Below are 24,479 nucleotides of genomic sequence, written 5' to 3'. Positions count from 1 at the left end.
GGACATGTTCTCTAAAGGTTTTGGTCTTTTTTGTGTGTGTGTGGTACTTGGGCCTCTCACTGTTGTGGCCTCTCCCGTTGCGGAGCACAGGCTCCAGACACGCAGGCTCCGGACGCGCAGGCTCAGCGGCCATGGCTCACGGGCCCAGCCGCTCCGCGGCATGTGGGATCCTCCCGGACCGGGGCACGAACCCGTGTCCCCTGCATCGGCAGGCGGACTCTCAACCACTGCGCCACCACGGAAGCCCAAGGTTTTGGTCTTTTAATACATGTTTCAGTCCGCTGGACCATTCTTCCCCTCTCTCCTTTACCTGTCCCCCTCCTACTCATCTCTTCCGTGAAGACCACCATGCTGCGGTTCCCCAAGCCCCGACCTCTTTTGAGGGATTTATCACACTATTTTATTTATTCACATGTAGATCCTTGAGCATGAGGATCAAACCTTAAAGTCTTTGTTATCTTCATTGCCTGGTGCTTAGTCAGTACTCAGTAACTGTTCATTGAAACACATATTCGAGGGACGTCTCTGGTGGCGCAGTGGTTAAGAATCCATCTGTCAGTGCAGGAGACACAGGTTCAATCCCTGCTCCGGGAAGATCCCACATGCCGCAGAGCGGCTAAGCCCATGCACCACAACTACTGAGCCTGTGCTCTAGAGCCCGTGAGCCACAGCTACTGAGCCCGCATGCCACAACTACTGAAGCCCGCACGCCTAGAGCCCATGCTCCACAACAAGAGAAACCACCACGATGAGAAGCCTGCGCACCGCAATGAAGAGTAGCCCCCTCTCGCCACAACTAGAGGAAGCCTGCGCGCAGCAATGAAGACCAAATGCAGCCAAAAATAAATACATAAAATAAATAAATTTTAAAAAGAAAAGAAAAACATATTCGAGCAAGGGAATAAACTATCTGATGATAGAGGGAGACAGGTTTAGTCACACTTCCAGAAACAGTCTATCTTTGGTGACTTTTGTACCTCTAGCTGTCTTTTAAGTTCTGCGTGTTTTGGAAGAAGTATCCAGTTTCCCTGCAATGCCTGCCACATATAGCATTGAGAATTTAATAAAGCAGATGATCTCCCTTTTGAATCACTTGGGATTTTTTTAAAAAACTGTACTGATTGCCCCATGTTAAAAGTCATTTGTGTAACAGAAGTATTTTTATCTTTCAATTATTTTCCCATAGAATCAGTATTGTAAATAGTCATTAGACTTTATTTTATTTAATACTGATCCTTGTCTCCTTTAGGTGTATATCCAGTCTCCCTAGCTAGACTGTAAATGTCTCAAAGGCCAAAGCTCATTCCTTATACCTCTCTGCAGCTGCGTACCTGGCTTATTGTGTACACTCAGTACATATTACAAGATTATGAAATTAAAGTTGACTTGAAATTTATTAATTTTGGAAGAACAATTGGGAACTATTTTGTGTGCATTTTAAATTTACTATAATTATTTCTTCTCTGACATAACTTATTTATGAAAAATCTAAAATGTCTCATATCATTTAATTAATTTGATAAATTATTACATCCTACAATATTTATTGATAATTCTGGGGACATGACATTGATAAAGTATATTAGTAAGAACTTGTGTTTGCAATTCAAATAGTTCTTATGTGGGAGTCATATCGGACAGTCTTGATAATTAATGACCTAAATGACTTATTTTACATTTATTATTTTTTTTGTTGAGCAGCAAATTTATTAATTTTTATGTGGTGTGGAACAAATTTTCCTTTTTCACACAAATGTCTGTCATCATAAATATTAATATTAATGAAATATTAATGAAACTGGTCTTAAGAATACTGAGACTTTTTGATCTGCAAACTGGGATTTCATCCTAACTATGTATGGCAAGTTCTAAATTTGTAGATCAGATTCTTCTCAGCTATAGGCATGTTTGTATGGGTTACAATGTAGGTTATTTTCTTTAATACTTAATTTAGCATAATGTTACTGCTTACCCCATAGCTATAAATTTCTTTAGCATTAATTTTTTTGCATTTAGTTTAGACAGGTTCTTTTCTTTTTTCGTATGTATTGGTTGCCTTCCAGTTATCTTTAAGGAGGAAAAAAATGTTTCAGACCTAATAGAAAAAAGATGTACATCTCTTACTGATGACAACACTTACATTTAAGCTATTTCCTTTATCAGTAAGGAATTGGAGTTTGTTTTTAGACTTCAGCTAAAATATGGGAAGGGGACAAGGATATCATTGACTCCACATCTCTGTTCCAGACACTGAAAGATTACTTCCGAAAAAAGATACAGATAAATGCACTGTTTTGCAAATTATGTCTTTAAAACACTATAATCCCATGATATATTTTATTTGCTCCATTGTTTTAAGTTATGAGTTTTGCTATCTCTTATTAGTTATTTGTAATACCAACATAAAGCAAAGATAAAGTTGGTGAAAAAAAATAAGTAAATAAAACCAACTTACGGAGTCCAGGATTGTTTGAGCTGGGAAGAATCATAGGACTTCCCTGCTAGCGCAGTTGTTAAGAATCTGCCTGCCAATGCAGGGGACACAGGTTCGAGCCCTGGTCGGGGAAGATCCCACATGCTGCGGAGCAACTAAGCCCGTGCACCACAACTACCGAGCCTGTGCTCTAGAGCCCGTGAACCACAGCTACTGAGCCCGCATGCCACAACTACTGAAGCCCACACGCCTAGAGCCCGTGCTCTGCAACAAGGGAAGCCACCACAATGAGAAGCCTGCGCACCACAACAAAGAGAAGCCCCTGCTCGCCTCAACTAGAGAAAGCCCACGCGCAGCAACGAAGACACAACGCAGCCAAAAATAAAATATAAATAAATTAATTAATTAAAAGAGAATTTTTAAAGGGCAATGAGTTTAAAAAAAAAAAGAAAATCATGAAGTTTCTGAGAAACAGTGGAACAATGCCTTCTGTGCTCTGGCCTGAGAGGAAATGATCTTGGACATAGATGTCTGTCTAGCCAAGCCACGTTTCCCTGTGAGACTGGAAATGAAGGTGTCACATATGCAAGGACTTTAAAAAACTTCCTACCTCTAAATCTTCTTTTATAAAAAAAAATTTATTTTGAAATAATTGTAGATTCACATGCAGTTGGAAGAAAAAAAATACAGAGAGATCTCATATACTCTTCACCTAGTTTTCCCAGCAGTAATATCTTGTAGGACCTTAGTACAATATTACAACTAGGAAATTGACATGGGTACAATGCAGGGATCTTTTTCAGATTTCACCAGTTTTACATGCACTCATTTGTATGTGTGCGTGGGTATGTATATATATCGTTTATGCACATGTGTATTTATGTAACCACCACAGTCAAATATAGAACAGTTCTTCCACAAAGATCCCTCCTGCTCCCCTTTTATATGTGGCCACAGACACCTCCCTCCCATCCTACCCCTCCCCAGTCCCTTGCAACCACCAATCTGTTTTCCGTCTCTATAATTTTGTCGTTTCAGGAATCATATGGTGTGTAACCTCTGAGATTGGCTTTTTTCACTCAGCATAATACTCTTGTGATCCATCCAAGTTATTTTGTGTATTGGTAGTTTACCCTTTTTATTGCTGAGTTATGTTTCATGGTATGGATATACCACAGTTTAAGCATTCACTCATTGAATAACATGGGTTTTCTGTAGTTTTTGACTGTTATAAATGAAGTTGCTATGAGTATTTTCATAAGGGTTTCTGCATAAGCACAAGTTTTCATTGCTCTGGTATAAATGCCCAAGTGCAGCTTCTGTGTTGTATGGTAAGCACGTGTTTAGTTTTGGAAGAAACTGCTAAGCTCTTTTCCAGAGTGGCTGTACCATTTTGCATTCCCATCAGCAATGTATGAGTGATCTAGTTGCTTTTCATCCCCACCAGTATTTGCTGTCATCACTGTATATCTATATAGACACACACACACACACACACACACACACACACACACACACACACATTTTGGGGGAGGGGGCTGCATCGGGTCTTTGTTGCTGCATGCAGGCTTTCTCTAGTTGTGGCGAGCCGGGGCTACTCTTCGTTGTGGTGCGCGGGCTCAGTAGTTGTGGCTTGCGGGCTCAAGAGTGCAGGCTTCACAAGTTGTGGCACACGGGCTTAGTTGCTCTGTGGCATGTGGGATCTTCCCAGACCAGGGATCGAACCCACGTCCCCTGCATTGGCAGGCAGATTCTTAACCACTGCACCACCAGGGAAGTCCCATGTCATCACTATACTTTTTATGTTAGCCATTCTGATAGGTATATATTTAAGTCTGTTAAAAAAAAATTGCTTAAGTATATACTTCACCAAAGTAAAAGATAAATCCAAAAAAGAAGTAGTTTGGGGATAAAGAGTGGTGAAAGTGAAACAAAAGAGCTTACAGTTAACTCTAATGGCTGATCATATGTCTGTGGGTCTTAATGCAATTGGTAGGGATTCCTGAGAAAGAGACACCTGAGGTACAGGACTTTAGCGCTAATAATAATCATTTCCATGAGACTTTAAAAGTTCATAGCACTTGATCTAACTCTATTCTATAGCCATTGGTATCTCTATATTGTATTGTAATTACGTGGGTACACGTTTTATGTTTGCCTACTAAAATCTGCTCTCTAGGAGAACAGGAATTGTGTGATTTCATTTTCCTACCCTTCAGATCACTTAACAGAATAGCAGTTGTCTCAGTGTTAATCTTTCGATGAAGCCTAAGAGATAACATTTTTTTTTAATGTTTATTTATTTGACTACGTCGGGTCTTAGTTGCAGCACGAGGGATCTTTTGTTGCGGCACGAAGGATCTTTTGTTGCGGCGTGCAGGCTTCTCTCTGGTTGTGGCGCATGGGTTTAGTTGCCCTGTGGCATGTGGGATCTTAGTTCCCCGACCAGGGATCGAACCCACATCTCCTGCATTGGAAGGTGGATTCACAACCACTGGACCACCAGGGAAGTCCCAACAACAACATTTTTGAAATTATAAATCTTACCTAATCAATAAACATAATAAGAGCAAGCTTTGTTAATAGTGTACCCATGGTTTGATACGAAATAGTACCAGAGTTAATCATCATACCAGTGTTGTGAATTGGAGGATAATGGTTTGAAGTACATTTGTATTGCTCACCTGGCCAGCATCTGTTAATGACCAGTAAATTAGTCAATTGCAACTGTGTTGACCGCCCAGTCCACTCAGGTATTTATTTAGGTGGTGACTGGTGTCCCCATTTAAGACTCTCTGGACGACACAGCTGTTCATCAGTCCTGGAACGGGGCTGATGTTTGTCCAGCTTTGGCACTTGCTGCTCTGCATCTCTCATGCAGGTGGGTGATGGGAAGGAGCTCCCACTGCAGTAACAGAAGGGACAAGATGGTCAGTACCAGAGAATTTCAGGGTAGCTGCCAAAATCCAAATACTCTTCTATGTTGTTGTTCATGCCTGACTTTCTACTGAGTAAGACATAGCTCAATTTGAGCCAGACAAGTAATTCTCAATATTTCAAAACAGCTATTCCAGTTTTGGGTAGAGGGAGCATTCTATCTTAGATATAACCTGTAGTTACCAAAGTAACTTAGCATTTAAAACACATCATACATGGTATATAGTCATGAAATACGTATGCACAATATAGTACCCAATACATGATTTTGTGGATGGTAAGGACTCATTTCCAAGGCTCAGTTCATCCATAGGTTGTTTCCATTAACATTTGCTCTGAGCCAGGCAGTGCTTGACATTTCAGATAGATTGTCTCACTAATCCTCACAACAGCCCTGCAGAGTGAGTGCCATGATTCCATTTTGACAGATGAAATGGGGACCCAGGAGAGGTTCAGCTTCCCCGGGTCTGCAGAGCTTATAGTGCTGGAGCCAGGATTTCCACCCAGGTCTCTTTGGTTGCAAAACCCAGGTTCTTTCATCTGTGCACTCTCCTTAAGGGGCTTGTAGGTGTAATGGAGGAAAGTCTGTGGAAATGAAAGTGTTAAGTAATAATTTGGATGGACGCAGAGAGGGTGGGCTGGAAGTGCCCGATCACTGGTTTTCTAGCTCTGACACAGAGCTGGTGAGAAGGTGCTATAGGGGTTAAGAAAGGGCTCCATCAAAGTAGAGAACTTGGTTTGGACAAGGCAAAGAGTTAATGAAGTCTCACAACCTACTTCAAGGAAGGAGGGAGAGAGGAAAATCGTGCCAAGTGACTGAGGGAACAAAAAGTAAAATTAGTAATCCAAACATTTAGTTTTGAAAGTTTAATGAAAAGCATAATCAAGCCCATTGACACTTGCCAACTGTTACCAACATGTGTGCACATGAAATCCTGTTAACTTAAAAGCAAAACTTCTTTCTGAGAAATGTGATGGTTACAGTGGAGTCGATTGTTTTTCCAATCCGGTGGAGAGGGATACTGGGGACGCAATGTGGGCTGTTGAATCCTGTGTGAGCAGCTTTTGAGAATTCTCATTAACTACAGAAATTGAAGGATTATCGAGCCAGTAGTTGTTTTTTTAATGCTCACTTCAAGCCAAATGGAACAATATAAAAATTTCTACCGAAAAGAATGGAAATGGGAGACTGGAAATATCTTCCTCGACTCCTTTAAAACTCCTTTATCTTTTCCTCTCATAAGAAATAATACCTAAAGATTAGAGAACTCACATATTTCCTAAGGTGTGGAGGTGGTGATGTGTCTAGCTAACTTTCATTTTAAGTAATTTGTCACATATAAATATAAATATACAATAATTCCAGTCAAAGGAAGCTAAAGTCTTTGAGCTTTATGAAATAAAAATAGTATGTGAGGGTTTCCTGCTTTTGTGTGAATAGAACCTACCTGTCTTTGATTTTGTAGATGACCCTGGGTCTAGAGGTTAGGTCACTGTAGGCCCCAAATAGGAGGACTCACAGAGTATCTGAGGGCAGGGAGCAACGGGAAGGAAATGTCCCTGTGGCCATATCCTCCTCCCCTGCGGGAATCCTGGGAAACCAGAGCAAAGAGGTAGAGCAGGAAGGGGAAGTGGCCGCGGGGGACATGACAGTAGCAACCCTGGCTTTGAAGATGTGTCTGGAAAGGCTGTGAGGTTGGCCGGAGTGGATCTGGTTGTGGGTGCCAGTGTAAGTCTGTCACACGGATGACCCTGTGAATTAGAGCAGGGTTGTAAATAACCAAGCCCATGGGAGACGGAGGGGTGGCGGACCCCAGCAACTTACAAAACGGAGTTGAACCTCCATAGCTTAGGAGATTCTGGAATCTAGTAAGAGACTGAGTTCCAGAGACTTAAGAAGTATTTGAGAGTTTCCAGGGTCTGGGAAAATGTTACAAAGTTTAGGAAATGGATCAGAAATATGCCCTGTGGAAACACTTTTAAAGGGGGAAAAATCTGTTTGATTTTTATAGGGCTTTATTTTATTCATTCAACAGTGCCCATTTACTGAGTACCCACGTTATGGAGGAAGAGGGCCTACATGACTGCCTTGTGAAAGGCAAGGTACTTCTTGGGCCACGCACTGGTTCTAGTTCTTTCCAAAAAGCTCAGCACATCTGGCTTCTGAGAGGCTTTGGCTCATGTACACAGCTCTTCGTCCCTGGCCCTATCAGCACTTTTATATGCGTCCTCTCTCCTGCAAGTGACTGTCCCTTTGATATCACCATTGTTCTTCCTTCAAAGACATACCTTAATTGAGTTATTTCAATCCAGCAAGGATAACTACTCTCCTCACTTCTGTTCCTCGAAATTCTGCACTTCTATACTGTGAGGTAGAGAATCTCCACAGGAGAATTTCTACCTCCCCTCAAAGGAGTGAAATGGCCAAGGACAATCTGTTATTAGTGAATTTATATATTAAATTTCAACTTTTTAAAATTTATTTTTATTTTTGGCTGCTTTGGGTCTTCGTTGCTGTGTGCGGGCTTTCTCTAGTTGCAGCGAGCTGAGGCTTCTCTTCGTTGTGGTGCGTGGGCTTCTCACCGCGGTGGCTTCTCTTGTTATGGAGCACAGGCTCTAGGTGTGCGGGCTTCAGTAGTTGTGGCTCACGGGCTTCAGTAGTTGTGGCTTGCAGGCTCTAGAGTGCGGGCTCAGTAGTTGTGGCTCATGGGCTCTAGAGCTCAGGCTCAGTAGTTGTGGCGCACGGGTTTATTTGCTCCACAGCATGTGGGATCTTCCCGGACCAGGGCTTGAACCTGCGTCCCCTGCTTTGGCAGGCAGATTCTTAACCACTGCGCCACCAGGGAAGCCCTAAATTTCAACTTTTTATAAACAAAAGGATATATCTGTGCACTTCTCTATATGTATACTTGAAAAAACTATTTTAAAAGGGATACATAGTCCACTGGATATATTAGTTGTCCGTAGCTATTAGGGAGGCAGGGAAGTTAAAACCTAATGTTTATTTAAAATATCCTCATCCAGCCTGAGAGTGAGCCTGGCTAGAGTCCGATATTGTTGACTTCCTCTCTTCATTCCTCCACATGAAGACCTCGTTTGTAAACTTTGCCCGTGTTCAGTCAACTTCAGCTGTTCCAAAAACAAACCATTCTAGATGCCAACTCATTGTTTACTGTGTTTTCACAAGAACCTGGTCATCTGGCTTCGGATGATAATGGACATTCTCTGGAGATAGAGCTCCGCCAGACTCTGATATTCCTCTTTATGAAAGAGCTGTACAACTTTTTCTAGATTATTAGCAATTTCAGAAAATATGTTGACAAGTGTATTCTCAAGGAACAGAGAAAGCAGTGATTCTGGGTTGCAAATTTATTCTCTCCACTCAGAGGTGTAGGGAAAATTGAGTCTCTTCATTTTCTATGACTACTCTTTTGCTCACTAAAATCCAGTCTTGAACTTACCAATTAATAATATTTCAGTCTTTTCGGGTTTAAATAGTCACGTTTCAATTTTAATAGTCTTCTTATTCAAAGTTGAACTCCCTCTGAGGACTGGTGTAGACTGACCCTCTTTTGTCACTCCATCTTTTTAGATACACACCATTGAAAATGTAGGGTATTGATCACATCTTGACATACAGAGACTAGAACATTGCTACAGGGCTCTCCACTTACTATATTCTATTTCCACCTCAAAACATCATCCTCATGCTGTGTGGGATGTGGCACTGAGCTACTATCCTATGCTTTCTTTAATTTTGACCATGTACACATATAATTGTTTCTTAAATAAATCAAAATACCTCAAGACCCCAAAGAATTCATTTCTAGTGACGGCTCCCACAACCTGGGTTTTCTGTCACTTCTTAAAACTTACCGCACGGGTAGGTACTTGTTCTTCATAAATCGTAAGTTTTTCCATACAAATGATGACTTTCCCAGACTTAAGACTGTTCCTGCCCTGTGGAACCTTTTATGATCTCAGAGCATGGTTTGGCTTAATTTTTCTGGCTTCAAACCACCACAGGAATCTTGGTTGACAAATTGTACCTTCCCTTCCTACCAAATTAATTACATGTCATTCAACAAATAGTTTAAATTCTTGCTCTGCAAAAGGCTCTGTGCTAAGTCTGTGGGAGGGATAAAAATGAATAGGATATGGCCCTCGCCTCAAAGAAGCCTAGTGTTTAAACCATAAGGCCAGACCACTGAGGTCTTATTTATTGTGGACAGATTACCCCATTCTTCTTTGCTGTCTTTGTTTATTAAAGTGCAGAGGGGAGGGAATAGGACTTTTTTCCTCTTTACCCAGAGAGGCAGTTCACCACAGCAGGTGGACTGTAGTAGACAGTGAGGAAGATTCAGGAATTGCACCTCATACATTGAAGTGGATGTGGAAACTTGTGCCACGTGTGGCCTCTGAGTCTCACTGGACAGCTGGACAGCCCCAGACTCTCAACTGTCCCACCAGTTAAGCCACAGTGAAGCAAATTACTCATGGCAAAGCAAACCAAAAGATAAAATGGGAAGTCCTTGACAATTTTAATGTGTTACTTTTAAATCTGTTTACAAATAATTTATTAAGATATATTTATGTGTAGAAACAAAGTGTCTTTAAAGAAAAAGATCCATAACCCATCTAATATAGAAGATGATGAATATATATATTATTCATTCATATATCTTTTCATAGATAGATAGAGGTTTTAAAATAATAAATGACTATTTCTAGTGCCTCTAAGGTATACTTCTATTACTTTAAGCTTTTTAAGTGAGCAAAAAAAGCCTCTGTACAAGGTAATCAAGCACAGCTCAGAATTCTAAATCACCACATTAGACACAGTGAAAAACACACTATTGCCATCACTAGGCTAAGGACTGAATATTTATTTCAGTCTGCTTTACCAGTCAAAATTGTATGGCTCGTCACAGCCTGTTTTTTCTCTTTATTATATTAGCAAAGAACACTCTGAGCTGTGTTGAGGAAATTAAGTTAAATTATAAAACAACATTTAGCTTTAACTGGGCTTGCACATGTGAGTAATTCTGGAGCTGTACTCCAAGGAGCCTACTTTGCGGGTAAATGGCAGACCCTTGGATTCATTTTACCGTAAACCAGTGGGTCCAGGAATGTCTATTTGTATAAAATCTTCAGGATACCGTTTTGAATTGTGTTGTGTCATCGAATTAACACAAATGTTTTTGCCAGTCATTTACTCTTTTTTTTTTTTTCAATTTTTTAATTTTTGGCTGCACTGGGTCTTTGTTGTGGTGCGTGGGCTTCTCATTGGGGTGGCTTCTCTTGTTGCGGAGCACGGGCTCTAGGTGCGTGGGCTTCAGTAGTTGTGGCTCGTGGGCTCTAGAGTTCAGGCTCAGTAGTTGTGACGCATGGGCTTAGTTGCTCTGCAGCATGTGGGATCTTCCTGGACCAGGGATCGAACCTGTGCCCCCTGCATTGGCAGGCAGATTCTTATCCACTGCACCACCAGGGAAGCCCAGTCATTTACTCTTCATTCAAGGACTAGACAAGGCCACTTGGAAAATTACTCAGGGCCCTTGATACATCTTCCTGTCAGCTCCACATCTTGTTAATTTGTTTGGTCTTTAGATCTTTCATCAAAGAATGATCAGGTGAGATGAGTGCAGAACATAACAACTTTTCTGCTTTAATTATTTTAGTTAAGATCCCAAATAATTTTTTATTTTTATCTGTGCCATCTCTTGCCTGTCATTAGCAGAGGTAGTGGTAAGTTAACTCTAAACAGGCATATGAATGCATTTCATCTAAGCATTTCAAAGCAGTGTATTAAACTTTACGTTTTGAAAAATTCAAACCTATGCAAAAGTGGACAGAATATTATAACGAACACTCATGTACTCTGTACCCAGCTTCAACAGTTTTCAACTTGTAGCCAATCTTGTTTCAGCCCACTTCCAACCCCCCCATAGAATTTGAAGCACATTCCAAACATCACATCATTTTGCTGAAATATATTTTAGTAAGAGTCCCTAAAAACTAAGGACTCCTTTTTGTAAAAGTAACTAGAACCTCTTTATCATACCTTTACAAAATTAACAATTCTTACTCGTCAGTGTCCAAATTTCTGGTTGTGTCAGACATAAAACCTTGTTTTATAGTTTAGATCAGGATTTAAATAGGATCCACCCCCCACCCCTCACCCTGGTCACTTATTTTTTCATTGTGGATATTTGTTGAAGAAATTGGTTTGTTTATTCCATTGTCCAGCTTTTGTTGATTACATCCCTATAATTTCTTTTAATATGTGCCTCTCTCCCCTTTTTTTTTTTCCTGTAGAGTGGTTGTTGGATCTAAAGGTTTGGTCAGATTTAGGTTTGACTTTATTTTTAGTGCTCTCTCCTCGCATCTGGAGGGACATAGTGTCAGAATGCCTTTCTTCCTGTGATGTTAGCGGCATTGCTGACCACTGACTAGATCCGTCAATTCATTAGGGGTTGTAAAATGGCAATGTTCTTGTTTTATCACATATTAGCTAGAATGCTCAAAGGATTTCTAAACAAGAGAGTGCTGAGCACATAACAGGTGCTCAGTAAAATATTTAATGAATGGATTAATTTTCATAAGAGCCCCCGTGACATGGGAAGTCATTAGAAACCTTGCCTAAGATCTGATTAAAGAGCATCTTTTTCCTCCTAGAATCACCATCCTTCTTTCTCCACTTTGCATAAAGCATCGCTTACAGATGACTTGAATTATTTTTGCCACTCTTAATATCTTCTGGTTCTGTTCTTCAACAGTCTTTTGGACTTATCTGATGATTTTCCTTTCTCAGTCTTATGCCAACTTAACTTCACATTCCTTACAGATTGGAAAAGCAGAGAAACAGAGCACAGGAATGCTAAGGAAACCCTAAGATGTGTTTCAGAACAGAGCCTCCATCTTAAACTTAGCACCAAGCACTCTTGGGTAGTTAAAGGGTTTTTGAAGTTGACCCAGCCTGTGACATGCTCGTTTTGCAAAGCCTTCCTAAAAAGAAATGTGATGATCTTACCAGCTTCCAAGCTCAGGCTAGTTTACAACCAACAAGCTTGCCTTTTATCTGCCATTTAGTTGCGTGCCTACTGAACAGTGAATTCAGAGTCTCTAAATAACAGCTTGATTTTTGTCCCTGACACAGTGCGTATAAATACCTCTGGTGTGGGAACGTTTGAAAATACTGTAGGCTATTAGCTCTCTTTTTTTCTGATGACAGACCAGAGAATCACAGTAAATGCTTTCAGTGCTGAAGATTTTTCACAAGCATTGTAATTGTGAAGCGGAGAATCTAAGTTCTTATATTTGAGATATAAGATGTATTGCTATACATTTTTTGCTGCTGAATATTTTTTCACTTGCTTGCTCACAGGGAAAGCAGTATAACAAATGCACATTTCTGCTGTGATCTGAGTGTACAGCAGGGAGCACAAAGTAAAGCAAGTCTTTGGTGAGCAGAGTAGCCTTATGTGCATCATAGGAAAAGTATAGATAAACCGAGGGTCAGATTTTATTCCGTAGAGGGGCACTGATAATGTGCTTGGGTTTTCAGAGAGGAGGTGTTTTCCTAATATTTCGTGCAGATCATGAGTATAGTTTTCATGGAGCTAAGAATTGAGATAGACTTTGAAAAACCAGTGTGATTTGAATAAGGACCTTCTAGAAGAAACAGGAACAGCATGAGCTGTTCATCTTACCTCTTCAGGGCACATTTTGGGGTAATTAAGGGATTTCCGTTTACTAGCCTGGGAGATATCTCTAGACAGGTATGAAATAACAGAGAGATGTTGGCTGGGGCCACGGTAGCAAGGACCTTCAGTGTCACTTGAACAATGGTGAGAGACTACAGGCTTTGAGGAGAGGTGTGATGTCACCTGGTCAAGTAAAGGTGTCAGGAATGAATCAGAAAGGGAAAAAAGGGAAGTTGAAATCAAAGCTTTAGCAAGGAGAATCATTTTGATTATAGAAGCTGCTGGACTGGGCAACTTCATGAAAGGAAAAGGAGTCAGGGAGTCTGAAATCCACATTAGAATGATTTCAGGTAAGAGAGAAAAAGTGAGAAAGAACTGCCTTGGGGGGAAAGTGTACAGAAGTTTAGAAACGTCCAGAAGGCTATGGGAAATGTACAGGACTGGAGGTTAGGAGTGAGTTTGGACTAAAGGTAACATTTTAGGAATTGTCTGTAGAGCAATAATAGTTGGAATCTACCCCTAAAAGATTCTTAAATCTATCCACGTCTCCCTTGAGCTCCCCTGCTGCCACCGCATTCAAGTACCGTCAACCCTCACCTACACTATTGATACCCTTCAGTCAAAAGTAGGTCCCCCTTTTGTGGGGTATCTCCACAGCACCCTGATTTTTCCTTCCAGGCCTTATTCCAATCTGTGGTTCAAGCTTGTGTAATTTTGAGGATGGTGTCATTGTCTGTTTTACTTACTCCTGAAGATCTGGCAGCTTCCAGGGTGCCTGGCACAGACTAGACACTCAACTTGTTTTTTCCAAGCGAAAAGAGTAAATGAACATCACTACCAAAGAGAAGAAAAAGAGAAGAGTTGAAGAGAGAACTCTGGTGACTATTTTTAGGGCCTAGAAGAAAAAAGTGGGAAAAACGAATAGGAAGGCAAAGAACCAAGAGAAGCTGGGCCCCAGGAGCTGAGGATGAGTGGAGGTTCCAGTGGGGGGTGGTCAGCAGTGATGGATTCTACAGGTGGAAGAGAACAAGGACGACAAGAAAAAGTAGTATTTATTGGGTGCTTTCTGTATGCCGTGACTGTCCTAAGACTTTATGTGGTTGAACTAATCTTCATACTAACTCTGTGAGGCAGGTGTCCCTGTTATTTCTGTTTTACAGATGAGGATGCCAGGCCCAGAAAGGTTACATGCTCTGCTCAAGGACAAACCAATGGGGGAGGCACGAGTCCAATGAGGCAGGCCACCTGGCCCCAGAGCACAAAGTCTTTACTACCGTGCAGCCATTCTGGTTCCTTCTAGCAGAGGGCTAAGGGCTATGGCCCAGAGATGGAAAAGGAAAAAACTGGCCACTCTTTATGACCTTTGGCTGTGAAAAGAGGATAGCAGTGCCTGTCATTCTAAGTTAGGACATCTCCCACGTTAGGTGTAGACCAAGTCTACAGAAATCATATGTGAATGGGAGCATACCTGATGCGTTGCCAGCCATGAGAGCCTAGAGGATATGCTTTATTTCAGAAAAAGATAGGTTTTTTTAAAACTTTTTATTTTGTATTGGAGTATAGTTGATTAACAATGTTGTGTTAGTTTCAGGTATACAGCAAAGTGATTCAGTTATACCTATACATGTATCTATTCTTTTTCAAATTCTTTTCCTATTTAGGTTGTTACATAATATTGAGCAGAGTTCCCTCTGCTACACGGTAGGTCCGTGTTGGTTATCCTTTTTAAATATAGCAGTGTGTACATGTCAATCCCAAACTCCCTAACTATCCCTCCCCCCTACCCTTCCGCCCTGGTAACCTTAAGCTTGTTCTCTAAGTCTGTGAGTCTGTTTCTGTCAGAAAAAGATAGTTTTGATCACATCGTCAGGATTTTGTAGCAGCTGCTTTAACATTGACTTTTATACCACATTCCGATATTATTACTGACTTAAAAATAGTCCTTGAGAAATAAGAGAAAAAATAATCTGGCTCTGACGATAAAAAGCATTGTGGTATTTCAGCTTGCTTTCAGTTTTACATACATCTGTGAATCTTTCCTGGAGTAAGGTCTTGCCCAAGCTAGATGGGAAAGCACCTGTATCTGACTTGCAACTGTGTTTTGCATAGCAAATGCATAGGTACAGGATCCACCAGCAACAGTGAGGTCAGGCCGACACTCTGGGAGGAAATGTGCGCCTGAGTGACTGATGAGACTGGCGTCTGTTACGTTGCAGGACGTTGCACCCTCTCAAAGCTCGCATGTTAAGATTTGGCAGATGTATCGATTCCTTTCATTAAAGATCTGAGAGGATATGAATAACAGAACTATTTTGTTCGTAATTGATGCAGATCTGCAGTGCACGTGACTAAAATCTGTTCCCGGAATTTTTCATTACACAAGTTTGGGAATTTGATTTAAAATATATGTCTAGGGCTTCCCTGGTGGCGCAGTGGTTGAGAGTCCGCCTGCCGATGCAGGGGACGCGGGTTCGTGCCCCGGTCCGGGAAGATCTCACATGCCGCGGAGCGGCTGGGCCCGTGAGCCATGGCCGCTGAGCCTGCGCGTCCGGAGCCTGTGCTCCGCAATGGGAGAGGCCACAGCAGTGAGAGGCCTGCGTACCGCAAAAAAAAAAAAAAAAATATATATATATATATATATATATGTCTATATATTTATCATTTTCTTCCTTAACGTTTTTTATGGATGGTGACTTTCCCTAACCTCAAATCCAAATATCATGGTCAACTTTCCACACAATGGGAATAAAATTTATCCTTTTTTTTTTAAGACTTTCACTCGGAAAGTAGAAGCCTGGCCCCCTGAGGACAGTGAAGCCCCTTCAGGGTTGCTGGCAATCCAGTTTAAAAGTACAGAGGAAAGGGTCTTCCCTGGTGGCGCAGTGGTTGAGAGTCCGCCTGCCGATGCTAGGGGACGCGGGTTCGTGCCCCGGTCCGGGAGGATTCCACATGCCGCAGAACGGCTGGGCCCGTGAGCCATGGCCGCTGAACCTGCGCGTCCAGAGCCTGTGCTCCGCAACGGGAGAGGCCACAACAGTGAGAGGCCCGCGTACCGCAAAAAAAAAACCAAAAAACAAAAAGAGTATAGAGGAAACTAATCTCTGTTTAAAATTTATTTGTAACTTTTTCCTAGTTCTCTAAGTTTTGGTTTGTATGTTTTTTAAATAAACCCAGACTAATATTTGACCACTTAAAGCGATGAAATCATTTCTTGCCTTGTCTACCAGTTGAAGTTGGACCACAGCCTGACTTCATATTTCTTATAAAATGCACATGTTCTCTTTGGATTGTCCTTGGGCAAGAAAGGAGACTCTAAGTACAAATGAAACAGTTCACGTTGAATCATGCATTAAAAAAGTATTATAAGAAATTATAAGAAAAAGTATTGTATAAAGAAAGCTTATTAACAAGCAGGACTATTATATGGATGCTTTGCAGAGAAAAATGAAACAAATATGGAGTCCACGAGTGCCTTTCAGTTTTCACTACTCTAGATGCCTGTTAGGAACATTTACAATATTGTCACAGGGACTGATTAGAATTTGCTTTTGAAACCAGTTCACTGCTTTGGGCGGGGGTGGGGGGGGGGACATTTACCAATGGGCACTTTGGGCTGTGCAGGGCACAAGGCTGTGACTTTCACCCATTGAGCACAGGGCTGTTCCCTCCAGCAGATCGTGAAGCCATTATTTTATAGCCCATTGACCAGAATTTCTGTGTCAGCCAACCTTTTCCTGCTGAACATCCAAGCTGTGCTCCTGGGTACCACAAGCCCAGAACCTTTAAAGGAATCGGGACACACCAAAAGGGCACTAGTAAGCAGGCTAGAAGTACAGTGATATTTTTGTTGGCTTTTTTTTTTTCTTTCTTTTTTGCGGTACGCGGGCCTCTCACTTGTTGTGGCGTCTCCCGTTGCGGAGCACAGACTCCAGACGCGCAGGCTTAGCGGCCATGACTCACGGGCCCAGCCGCTCCGCAGCACGTGGGATCTTCCCGGACCGGGGCACGAACCCGTGTCCCCTGCATCGGCAGGCGGACTCTCAACCACTGTACCACCAGGGAAGCCCTTGTTGGCTTTTTATGATTTCCGTTTTCAGAAGTATAACCCGATCAAAAGCACTTGGGCTGAGGGAGAATGAGAAGTGTAAGATATTCTGGGTACGTATTCAGTCCCTGGTTAAACAATTATCTATAGACTCTGATCTGCAAAGGCATATCCTAGCTAGGGTACAGTGATAGATTATCTTGTTGGTTCAGAGATAGCTATTCTGCTGTGCAAACTGGTCTTTCTGGGCTGTTTTGATTTCCTGAGCAACTTTGTGTGAAAAATGCCAAGGTGTTAAAAAAAAAAAAAGGAAAAAAAACCTGTTTTAGGAAGAGAATCATAGACAGACTATTAGGAAAAGAACTTTATCATAGAGGAACACACCCCATTTTCCTGAACCCCTCCTGAACACTCTTCCTCACTTGAAGGGTCCTGAGTGTCAAAGACTTACCCACACTCGGAAGCCATGTTGATGGCCTGTCTCGCATCTCGACCGTGTCTCCGTCGTTTTCCTGTCAGAGCATTGCTATCTCCTTTGTCTGGCTGCATCCAGCTACTTTCAATTCCTTCTCTTTCCCACTGTTTGCTGAGTGGATAATTAAACAGTGAGTCCTGTTCTTTGTTGAGACCATACATTTAGAAAAGACTCGCTGCAGGGAACCGAATGATAACTTTGAAAGTCAAGCTTTGAAAAGGAGACCACTAAACTCTAGGAAGATGGAAGTTTATGAGAACAGATTTCAGACAAAAGCCCATTCCAGCTGAGTCTTCGTGCTGAGGAGGGTATACAGGCTTGTAGAAACCATTGGTTGTTGGTGTCTCTCCTCTAGTACCTAAGATGCTGGAGTTGACTGCCTGGGTTCAAATCCCGGCAGTGTGAGTTATAAGCTGTGTGATATTGAGCAAATTATCTCTCTCTCTGTGTCTCATTTTTTGCATCTGTAATACAGAGATAATAATAGCACCTAGCTCAAAGAGTTGTGAGGATTGAATCCAAATGAACCGTTTAGCACCTGGCACATGGAAAGTGTTCAATAAATGCTGTTGGTGAAACATTCATGGAGTGCTGAGGAAAGATGTGCTTATTCTATATTTACATAAAAGTATCATCTCGGAGCCATGGTGATAATCCTTACTGCACATGACCTAATCATAACCTCAAATGTTTTTATTTTGATTTTTCCTCTCTCAGCCACCCTCTGGGAGGCAAGCAAGAGCTGCATGTCTGCATATCTCTCTGATTCTGCGCAGATGAGATCTACAAGCCATTTGAGTGACGGGCCTCCTTGTTCTTTTCCTTACTCAGGTGCTGGAAAGCTTCAAGATCATGGACTATAGCCTTTTGCTGGGAATCCACATCTTGGACCATTCCCTCAAAGAGAAAGAAGAGGAGATTTCACAAAATGTGCCTGATGCTAAGCGGTCTGGGATGCAAAAGGTCCTCTACTCAACAGCAATGGAATCCATCCAGGGTCCAGGGAAATCGGGAGACGGGATCATCACAGAGAACCCGGACACGTAAGTGCAGCACCTGCCCACACATATCCTTGATCGTGGCAGCCAACGTCATTGGATAATTAAATGCAAGCATGTTCCCTTCATGGTGGCTCTTTAGGGATAGATTCCTACCTGGTGCTAAAGTGGATTAAGCCAGCCTTATTTCCTTTCATCCATGGATAACTAGATGAGTGGCAGTTTTTCGAGTTATTACCATTCTTTCACCCACATGGTTTCTTTTTTCAAATGGCTCCATTTTTTAACAATGGCTAAAAATGTTTTTATCCCTATTTACTACATATTCAAAACATCCACCGCAAGCAGGGTGAATATTCTTTGAATTTGAATAAACATGTATTTAAGCAAATACATGATAGAACTTATGTCCGCAATTCAGAGCTTTTTATGTGCGTTAGAGGATTCTGTTGTCCTCGTCCTGTACCCTGGCAGATGTGATCTCTTGCTTCAACGAGATGTGATAGTAACTGCAGGATTAGTTTGCATGTATAAAAAGTGCACATTGACTAACAGAAACAATTACAGTCAACCATTTCAGTAATTTTCTTTGGTTGTGTCATGTGTGTGTACTTAGCTGAGCAAGGAGACTGAAAGAAAGAAATCATTTCTCCAACAATGACTAAATAACAGGCACGTTTCACTTTTATGAAGGAAATTCATACATATTAAAGATTTTTTTAATCCTTTCTATAAATCCATCTAAATGTCCAATAACTCATTAAACAAATTATTCTGTATCAGTATAGTGAAGTACTATACAGCCATTAAAAGCACATTAGCACTGAATATGAAGAAATGTTCATCATTTAGCAAGTGAAAAATTCAGGTTATAAAACATGATAAATTAAATAATAGCTTTTGTGTATTAATAAATATACACACACAGAGGAAAGATGTACCAAATGTTGATAGTGTTTATCTTTGCATCCTAGGAATGGCTTCTTTATATATTTTTTCTTTGTGCTGTTCTATATTTTATTTAAAAATCTCATGGTAAGTATATAAAAGTTTTGCATTTTTGATGAGCAGTATTTTGAAATACTTTAAAATTCTTGCTCTTGGTTTTAAAGTAGGAATGATTTTTTAAGTGAATTCTTCCCATCCAGCTCTTCAGAATTGACAGCTATGGTGTTATTCTCCTTCAGGGGAGGTACATCATTCTGGATTCCCAGGAAGACTTTAGCTGAAGCAAAAAAAAAAAAAAAAAAAAAAAGATGAAGGGAGAGAGAGTCCAGGATTCTTAGAGACTACCCATTTTCATTTACAGTCTATTTATTAGAAATGATTTTTAACTTCCTATTCATATAAATTTTTTCTCTTTTGCTCTATTCACAGAATGGGAGGCATTCCAGCTAAAAGCCATAAGGGAGAAAAGCTACTTTTATTTATGGGCATTATTGATATTCTGCAATCATATAGGTAAGAAATTTGGGGAAGTAGTCTTTTATTATTTCAAAATAAATGAATGAAAGGTTCTGAAAATTCACCAAATGGGAGTGATTTTATATTCTTATTTTTCTGTCCATTTATGTTTAGGTTAATGAAAAAGTTGGAACATTCCTGGAAAGCTCTTGTTTATGATGGGGTAAGTGATTTATCATGCTCCTTATTAAACTGTATATTTTTCTGATTTCTCAGAGACTTCAAAGTATGTCTAGGAAGCCATGTCACTAGAAGAGGAAAGGAAACAAAGATCTTTATAAACTCAGGGTCTCAGGCTAGCAGATTTGTTCAAATCTAAGGACAAAGACAACATAAATGTGAATAGCTCTTCAAATAGAGGCCATCCAGCCGGTGACTAGGTAGAGGCCAGAAAAACAAAATGAGGTCTCGTTTTTATGTGCAATCTGCAGGGCCCAATTATGAGATGGTGAGAAAAAGGAGGAGACTTTTCAAAGACACTGGGAAGACCAGTAGGGCACTTGAACTCAAGTTGTCCCAAGACCAAGCTTCAGAGGGATTTGAACCCTACTTTGATGGTAAACAGCCCTGGGCTTGAACGCTGCATTCAAACCACTTTACTAGCCATGTGTCCCAGACACATTGCTTGCTTGTCATCTCTTAGCCTGGCTTCCCATTTGTAGCAGAAGCCTAGTAATAGTACCTCGTACCTGCCTCATAGGCTGATGTGAGGGTTAAATTAAATAATGCCCCTTAGTGTTCAACATGATGCCTAACATAATAAGGACATAGGAAGGGAAAACTTTTTCGGTTGTGTTGGATTTATACATGACAAAGGCTGACTGACATGAGGATGTCTTTTGGACCCAGAAGTGGCATGACTGAAGAAAACCATCGGTTATCTAAGAGTAGCCTCTGTCTCTCTCTCTCTCTGTACACGCACATGCGCGCGCACGCGCACACACACACACACACACACACACACACACACACGAGACTTCCTATCTAGATGTTAAATTTGAACTTCCTGCTGTTGACAGAACATTTATGGCCTCAGCCTCCCTCAGTTAATAACTCAAAGTGACACTTCCAGAGAATATATTGGTCAAAGATTTGCTCACACATTTTTTTAAGATGTTAGCAGATGCTTTCCTTTGAAGCAAAGATAAATTATAGATGCTATTCTTCTCCTTTTTTGGAAAAGAACACCCACTTTTTCAGTTCTGTGGAAGACTGGGAATAACCTTTCAGCATGAAAGATCTGCATTTTGTCCACAGGCTAAGGAATGACCTTCGACAGAATGCACTTTTAAACAACAGGTTCACAAGTTTGTTTCTGAGAATCAAACTTAGGCTTGTTATTCAAATCAAAGATTCTTTTTATGAAAAGGCCAAGATGGTAGGTTAATTTTTTTTCCTTCTAGCTGAGAAAAGTAGCAACTACATTAATGCCTTGAATATGGAAGGGAAAGAGAGTAAACACCCTCTGTTTCATTCTCCTTCTGTTTATTGACACAATTTCAATTCCCTGTTACCAAATGAGATTTGTGCTCTGAATGGCCTAGTCCTCTATTGGTCAGATGCTTCTAAGGAGCCCCTACTTTTGTCTAAATAAGATATATCTTCTGTTTTTTGGTGTCTTTTTTTAATTACACAAATATATAATCAGCATCTCTGTGCTGATTATATATTTGTATAATTATAAGCAATAATTAAGACTTATTTTTGTCTTTTTACAAAAGTGCCTCTTCTTTAAACACTGCTTCTTCATACCAAGGAGAATCACAATCTAACTTCTCTTGGAAAGCAAGAATCTTAATCATCTTGCATCGTACATATTTTTAAATGATGGTACTTGTGAATTTGTGTCCACTTCCAACAGGAGCTGACTGAATACTGGGGAGAGTGCATGTCAAACCAGTGGGAAATTTTCCACCACATCTGCAGCATCACTGATAGTCTAGGGGACCATTTTAACTTGGCAAAGAGGGTTTCTCCATACTGTGTCCTTCGTAACTCAATCATTACAGAATTACCTTATGCCTCATTGTAACACCCAGTTTCACAGATGAAAAGACTGAGGCACTGAGATAGTGTCTTTACCCAGAACCACACAGCTTTTTAAAATTAGAGCTAACACCAGAACCGGGTCTCTGGGTTCTGGTCCAGTGTGTGTTTTTTCTTCTAAACCCATCACAGACACTTTATAGTATCTAAACGTAAATTTTTAGAAGTTTCCCTGTTGGACGCCATGAACCTGAAATCAAAATGGCGCACTAAATAAGCAAATTTACTATTTTTAGGAATGTGTATCTTGGATAGTAAATAAATGACTACTGAATAAACATATAGAATTAGCTCCTTCATCCATCTTCTTTCCTGGACTTGTAATAAAATGCCCCCTCAGTCCTTAAGACTCCTACCAAGCATGAGAGAATTAACAATTTAATTCAATTCAACTCTATCTAATTAGTAGATAAATTGAACATAACAGGGGTCATCAGTCAGCCTTGTCTCCTAGGAGTCTTCCCGGTGTCTACATACCTTATTATTGGGAAGTGAAACCAGCAAACTTTTTTTTTTGCCCTCTATCTCACTCTTACTTTAGGGCTGTTTTGCTCCTTTATGTCCCCAGTTTTTGTTCCTGACTGAAAGTGATATGTCTTTATTCCAGATGACACTTGAGACACTGCCTTCCATGTTAAAAAATGGAATTTAAAAGCCCCTCATGGCACACAGTGGAACAAGGATCAGCTGTTTGGGTTTATGAAGCAGAGTCTTTGCCATCTCACCCCTGCCCCTCTTAATGCTCTGTTTCACCATGAGTATCTGGAACCTCTGCTCAGATTGAGCCTTGTGCTTCCTGCCCCAACCCAGCTCCTGGGCACACAGCACGTGGGCATCACTCTTTTGTGGCTCCCAACATCCCCACCTTCTGGTTAAGGACATTGGCTAACAGAGAGCCAACTGCATAGAGCTTTCCTCTAGCTTGAAACAAACTGAGAGGTAAACCTCTGGTACCTGATTTGTCTTTTCAGGACACTGTTTCGGTTCATAGACCAAGCTTTTATGCAGACAGATTTCTAAAGTTTATGAATTCCAGAGTTTTCAAGAAAATTCAAGGTAAGATTTTTATGAATTTCTTTTTTTTTACCTTTAGCACTTACTGGCTGACTTCACTTTGTAAGATTTTTATTGGAAGAGTTGGGACTATTTATCTCCCAAAAGTGGTAATCACTTAGTAACTATGGTTAAGTATCCTAGCCAGGTATTTATTGATGCTGTAATCATTAAAGTCTAATTTTGTGCTGGAAAAAATTATAAACTGCCTAAAATCCAACCCTATAATATATTGGTTAAATATGTTATGATACAGTTAAATAATGGAATAATATGCAACAAATAAAAAATGATGTATTAAAGGTACATTTAGTCCTTATAGCTAGCTTCATTCACATATATATAGTTATTGGTCTGCATACCTAAATGCACAACAAAATTCTAATGGGATATATAAAAATGTTAACAGTAGTTATTCTCATGGAGTGTTCTCCAGAATAGACCATATGTTAGTCCTCAAAACACATTTCAATAGATTTTAAAAGATTGAAATCACGCAAAGTGTCTTTTCCGATCACAATGGAATGAATCAATAAAGAGTGAAAACTGGAAAATTCACAAATATGTGAAAATTAAACAACACACTCTCAAACTACCAATGGGTAAAAGAAGAAAACACAGTGAAATTAGGAAAAACTTAGAGATGAATGGAAATGAAAATACACATTTCTAAAACTTAGAGGATGCTGCAAAGTCAGTGCTCAGAGGGAAATTTATAGCTATAAATGCCTACATTAAAAAAGAAGAAAGATCTCAAATCAATACCCTAACTTTAAACCATAAGGACATAAAAAAAGAAGAGCAAACTAAACCCAAAGTTAACAATGGTTATTCTGAACCATGAGATTGTGTGGCATTTTCTTTTTCTTTACATCAATATTTATCAATTTTTCCATAATGGATGTGTATTATTTATGTAGAAAATTTTTTAGCTATATGAAAAGGAAAAAGTAACCCTGTTGTTACTTATGTTATTTTATCATTTATGTATTTTGTGGTCCAATTTCATAACAATTTAGCACACAAAAAAAACTGAAAGAGTAGAATGTTCATATTTTGTATTTATATAAGACAGATTTTTTTCTTATAATATTTATTGGAGTTTTTTGTTAATGAAAGTAAAACAATTTCTTTTTTAAGGCTTTTTTTCCCAACTTTATTGAGATATAATTGACATATAACATTATGTAAGTTTAAGGTGTACAGTGTGATGATTTGATGCACATATATATTGCAAAATGATTATCACAATTAGGTTACTTAAGACTTTCATCATCTCACATAATTACAAATTGTGTGTGTGTGTATGTGTTTGTGTGGTGAG

The 24,479-nt window shown here is 40.2% G+C and overlaps 1 protein-coding gene across 2 annotated transcripts in view; it reads left to right on the top strand.

The window, feature by feature from the left end:
* PIP5K1B (phosphatidylinositol-4-phosphate 5-kinase type 1 beta) overlaps nucleotides 1–24,479 on the top strand; it is a 323,269-nt gene that overhangs the window by 202,678 nt on the left and 96,112 nt on the right. For both annotated transcript variants that reach the window (XM_082656617.1, XM_082656616.1), the window contains exons 8-11: nucleotides 18,426–18,637; nucleotides 19,970–20,053; nucleotides 20,171–20,219; nucleotides 23,074–23,158. In XM_082656617.1, the coding sequence (XP_082512743.1) occupies nucleotides 18,426–18,637; nucleotides 19,970–20,053; nucleotides 20,171–20,219; nucleotides 23,074–23,158 (430 nt within the window). The remainder of the gene's footprint in view (nucleotides 1–18,425; nucleotides 18,638–19,969; nucleotides 20,054–20,170; nucleotides 20,220–23,073; nucleotides 23,159–24,479) is intronic.

The sequence above is a fragment of the Grampus griseus genome (assembly GCF_964374135.1).
Source record: "Grampus griseus genome assembly, chromosome: 6".
NCBI lineage: Eukaryota > Metazoa > Chordata > Mammalia > Artiodactyla > Delphinidae > Grampus > Grampus griseus.
The sequence above is the reverse complement of the archived record's forward strand: the minus strand, read 5'-3'. Positions and strand labels throughout refer to the sequence as shown.